We start from the raw sequence: 4,294 nt of genomic DNA, 5'->3' as shown, positions 1-4,294 counted from the left end.
TGCGTGGTGGATGCCGACTGCACCCCGAGCTCACGTTGGCTGTTGTTGGGGATGGAGGCTGAAGCTGCTGCATATGGGGGGAGGGTTGCATGCCCCAAGACCCCTCCTGCCACCTTCCTCTTCCTCCCATCTTGCAGCCCCTGACCCAGCTCACCTGGAGGCTGCAGCACCCCAGGGGACACCCCAGTGCCGTGGGACAAGCACCCACACAGCCCACGGCAGCGAAGCCAGGGCAGGACAGGGGATGGAGGAGACGGGGCTACAGGTGGGGGAATTTTAACCCCGGGGATGAGCAGCCAGGCCTAACCCCCATCACAGGCAGGCCAGCACCCTCCCCAGGGAGCAGGATCCGGCCCAGCTGTGCCGCAGCCATGGGGCTCCACAGCTGAGCTGGCCGGCAGGTCACATCTGCTCCGGGGCCAAAGGGAAACCACAGCATTCGTCCCAGGGGAGGGAAAGGCATTTCTGCACCCAACACCCCTTCCCCAGGGTGCTGCCCCCCCCTCACTCTCCGGGAGGGAGTCCAGGCCAGGCAGGGGGTTGCAGTGGAGATGGCACCTGGGGAATTGAGCAGTCCTAATTAGAGCCAGGGCAGCTGCAGCTCAGAAATTCCCCTTCCCTTGGGGGGGAATGTAACCTGGGGGAGCAGCATCACCCCTTGCAGCCCAAGAGAAGCTCAAATCCACCCCCAGGGCACTAGGCAGCTTTTTTTTTTTTTTTTTTGCAAGGCAGAGAGTGGAAACCCCTGGAAAAAGCATCTTTTCCCCCCTCCCAGGGCTCTGGCTACACCTCCAGATGGTCCCCGGGGCTCAGCAGCTTCTTCACTCCTTCCATATCAGATAAGCAGAGCAGCACCCAAAATAGCTGGCAGACACCTCAGCCGGGAGACAGCAGCCTAGGGTTAATTCCTCCCATACCTGAGCTGACATTTCAAAGCTATTAAACAATTAATGAGATTCCGACCGTAACCCTAGAAGTTACAATCAGTTCAGGGGCTCCCACCCCCAGGGTGCTCCTCTCCCACCCATGGGTGCACCCCAGCTCCCTCCACCCCAGGGATGAGGGGAAAAAAAAAAAAAAAACAAAACAAAAAACACACACAAAATATTCCAAACAACTTTTTTTTTTATTATGTAAAAATGGTAACTTTTATAAAAAGTTTATAAAGCAAGTACAAGGCATGTTCGCAGAAATTCACCTTCCTGCACAAAAGGTACAAAAACGTTATACTCTAGTATAGAGCTCCACAATACACGAGGCCGCGGCCCCAGAGAGTTTGGTTCATACTCGAGGATGTCCCCCCCTCCCCAAAACCCCCTAAATCCCCCCCCCCTCCCCATCCCATTAAACACCTTTAAAAAAAGGACTCGCTGCTATAATCCAAAAATATACAGACAACCGCCTCTTCATCAGTCTATCGTGTAGAAGTATCTCATTTAGGTTCGGGTCCAAAGTCCTGCAAAAGCCGGGATGCTGCACTCCGGGGGAGGGGGGGGGATGCTGGCGGTGGAGGGATGGGGGGGGGGGTCGGGACCAGCCGCTCCCCGCCTGCGGTGCCCGGGCCCGGGGGGGGGCGATGCCGGGGCCGGTAGGTCGCAGACAGCCCGGCGCCACGGAGGAAGCTGCTATTTACCTCCGGCTGATAACGAACCACGAACCGACACTCGCTGCCTGTTTGCTAATTGGCACTGGGAGGAGAGAGAAGGCGGGGGGGGTGCGGGGGGAGGAAGGAAAAAAAAAAAAAAAATTAGCATTGTGGTTAACTCTGGGTTTGGGGAAAGGGACTTGGGGGGAGCTGGGGGATGGCGGTGTGTCGGGGACGGGATCGGTCCCCCGGGGACGATGGTGAAAGGGGGGTGCTGGGGGGGGGTGGACTGAGGTGCGGGAGTTGGGGGGGTCACTCACCTGATGGAGGAGCCGTTAGTGACACAAACTTCTCTCGTCTTTGGAGCAGAGTTCAGAGGCGAGCTCGGCCGCCTGCGGAGAGGGGGGACAGGGTTTAGGGTCGCCCCGGGGGGGGGGGGGGTGTCCCTATCCCTCCCCTCTCCCCCCCGCGCCAGGACCACCCCTCCCTTCCCCAACACATCCAGACCCATACAGTCACCCCCACCTCAACGTGTGTGTGTGTCCCCAAACCCAACACATCTCCCCCCCCCACCCCCCAGCCCGAAGCAGCCCTTACCTTAAGGGAGAGCAGGGTGGCCTCGGAGGAGGGGTCGCGGCCCTTGGCCCCCTCCTCCAGCACGATCTGGAGGTCGAAGATGTAGTCGATGACATGCTGGAGGATCTCCACCTGGCTCACCTTGGTGCCTTGCGGGATGCCCGGCACCAACTCCCGCAATTTGGAGTAACAGTCGTTCATATCGTAGAGCAAGTTCATGGGTTCCTCCAAGGCCGGGCTCTTGTTGCTGCTGGCCCGGGCGATGGCCAAACTCTGCTCCGAGAGGCAGCACACGGCCTCGTAGCAGCTGCGGACGGATCGCACCGGGCTGATGGCTTTCATCGTGGGGCTCGGAGCTGGGCTGGGGAGGCAGGACGCGGGGCGGGGAGGGGGAAGGGGGGCGGGAAAAGTGATGGCTGGTCGCGTCCCTTGAGGCTCTGCTGGGACCTCCGAGCAGCGAAAGTTTAGACCACCGAGCCCCAGCACCCTTCCCCCCCCCAACAAGCCCCCCTTTCCACGAACCCACGGAGCTCGCTGCCGCACTGGGGAAGGGGCAGCCCCACGCCGCCCTTTATATAGGCAGCCCCGCGCGGCCACGCCCCCGTATGCAAATAAGGCGGGAGCCACACCCCCTTCGGTGTAAATGAAGCATTAAACCCCACCCCTGCATCGCAATGAAGCGAGAGTCACCCCCCCACACACACACCCCCCCTCCACTCTAACCCCCCCCACACTCTAACCCACCCCCCAAAAAATGACCCTTGGCGGCCGGGGTGGCCCCACGGGACACACACACGACCACGCAGGTTCCCCACCCCACCGCCAGACCCCAAACCCACCCCCGTGGAGGGGGGATTCCCCCTCTAAACTCCTTAGACACCCCAGCCGCCCCAAACTTCTCCCTTTCCCCCCCCCCATATCCCAGTGAGTTCCCCCCTATTTTAAGGCAGGAATGGGGTTTTTTTCTCCCCCCCCCCGTGTTTTTACCGGGCGATCTCATAAGGAAATTAGTGCCGCCCTGTTCCTCAATCCGCTTCTCATCTGACCTCCAGACTTTCTGGCGTCAGGAATTATCTTGTGACCAGCAGAAAAAAATTAATTGCGGTAAAACTGAGGTTACGATGGAGAAACCAGATTTAGGTCAGCGACTGCGAGAGGCCTGGAGGTTTTTTTTTGTTTTGTTTTGTTTTTTTGGAGAGGGGGGAGAGGAGATTTATAGGCAAGGGGGTTATTTCAATAGAAGTGATGAGGGGGGGGGGGGATGGAGGCGAAACCCCCTCCCCGAACCATCGCTGCCTTTAAAAAGCCCAAAGCCGGAGCGCTGTGGGGTGGCTGGAGCCCACGGGTGTCACCGCAGTGGGTGGCGATGGCCTGTGGAAGGGTCCTGGCGGCGGGGGGGGGGGTGGGGTGGGGTGTGACAGTTCTTCAACACCCAGATTGTGAATCCCTGTTAAAATCAGTGAGCAATGCCCCCCCTCCCCCCCTTGTTTTGGGGCAATTTCCATAGGTTTTGGTTATGAGGGGGTGAGTGCAGGAGAGCTGAGAAGGGGTGGGGGGCACCCTGGGACCCCACTACACTCGGGGGTCCCGGCTAATGGGGGGGGGGGGGGCAGAGGCACCTGGACCAAATTACGCCTGCCCACAGCAGCAATTTATTCCAGATCTGCCCAAATCCCAGTTCAGTGGTACTGGGTTTTTTCCCTTCCTTTGCAACCCCCCCTCGCCGGGGTCTGGGGGCCGCACACTGGGGGGCAGCCGCCCCCCCCACTTCTCCCCCCAGCCCGGGAGCTGCTTGCTGGCCCCCCAAAACCCCCTCAAATCAACATCCAGACATTTTGGGGACTGGATTTTTTTGTTGCCTTTTCTGTTCTTCCCCCCCCTTCACGAATTTCCTGGGAAATCGCCTCCATGTGAAGGGTGGCAACTTGGGAAGAGTCATAATTAGCCTCATTAACCTGCTCCAGGGTAAAACAGCAACAATCAGGACACTACCCCCCCCCCCCCCCAAAAAAAAAAAAGAGTCAAAAATTGAAATTTAAAAAAATATTATTAAAAGTATAAAATATAAATTTAAAATTAAAACATCACAAAAATAAAAGCTAAAATTTAAACCATCAAAAAGTAGATTTAAAT

At 57.9% G+C, this 4,294-nt stretch overlaps 1 protein-coding gene across 1 annotated transcript; it reads right to left on the bottom strand.

The window, feature by feature from the left end:
* Positions 1-1,107: 1,107 nt before the first annotated feature.
* ID3 (inhibitor of DNA binding 3, HLH protein) lies at positions 1,108-2,724 on the bottom strand. The gene is made up of 3 exons (XM_033001666.2): positions 2,183-2,724; positions 1,906-1,977; positions 1,108-1,688 (listed from the first exon to the last, which is right to left on the bottom strand). The coding sequence occupies exons 1-2, from the start codon at positions 2,501-2,503 to the stop codon at positions 1,921-1,923; spliced, it is 378 nt and encodes a 125-aa protein (XP_032857557.1). The 5' UTR covers positions 2,504-2,724; the 3' UTR covers positions 1,108-1,688; positions 1,906-1,920.
* Positions 2,725-4,294: the final 1,570 nt, after the last annotated feature.

Source organism: Tyto alba, unplaced genomic scaffold, assembly GCF_018691265.1.
Source record: "Tyto alba isolate M040663 unplaced genomic scaffold, T.alba_DEE_v4.0 Super-Scaffold_20, whole genome shotgun sequence".
NCBI classification, from domain to species: Eukaryota; Metazoa; Chordata; class Aves; order Strigiformes; family Tytonidae; genus Tyto; species Tyto alba.
Note: the sequence above shows the minus strand (reverse complement) of the source record. Positions and strands in the feature narration are given on the sequence as shown.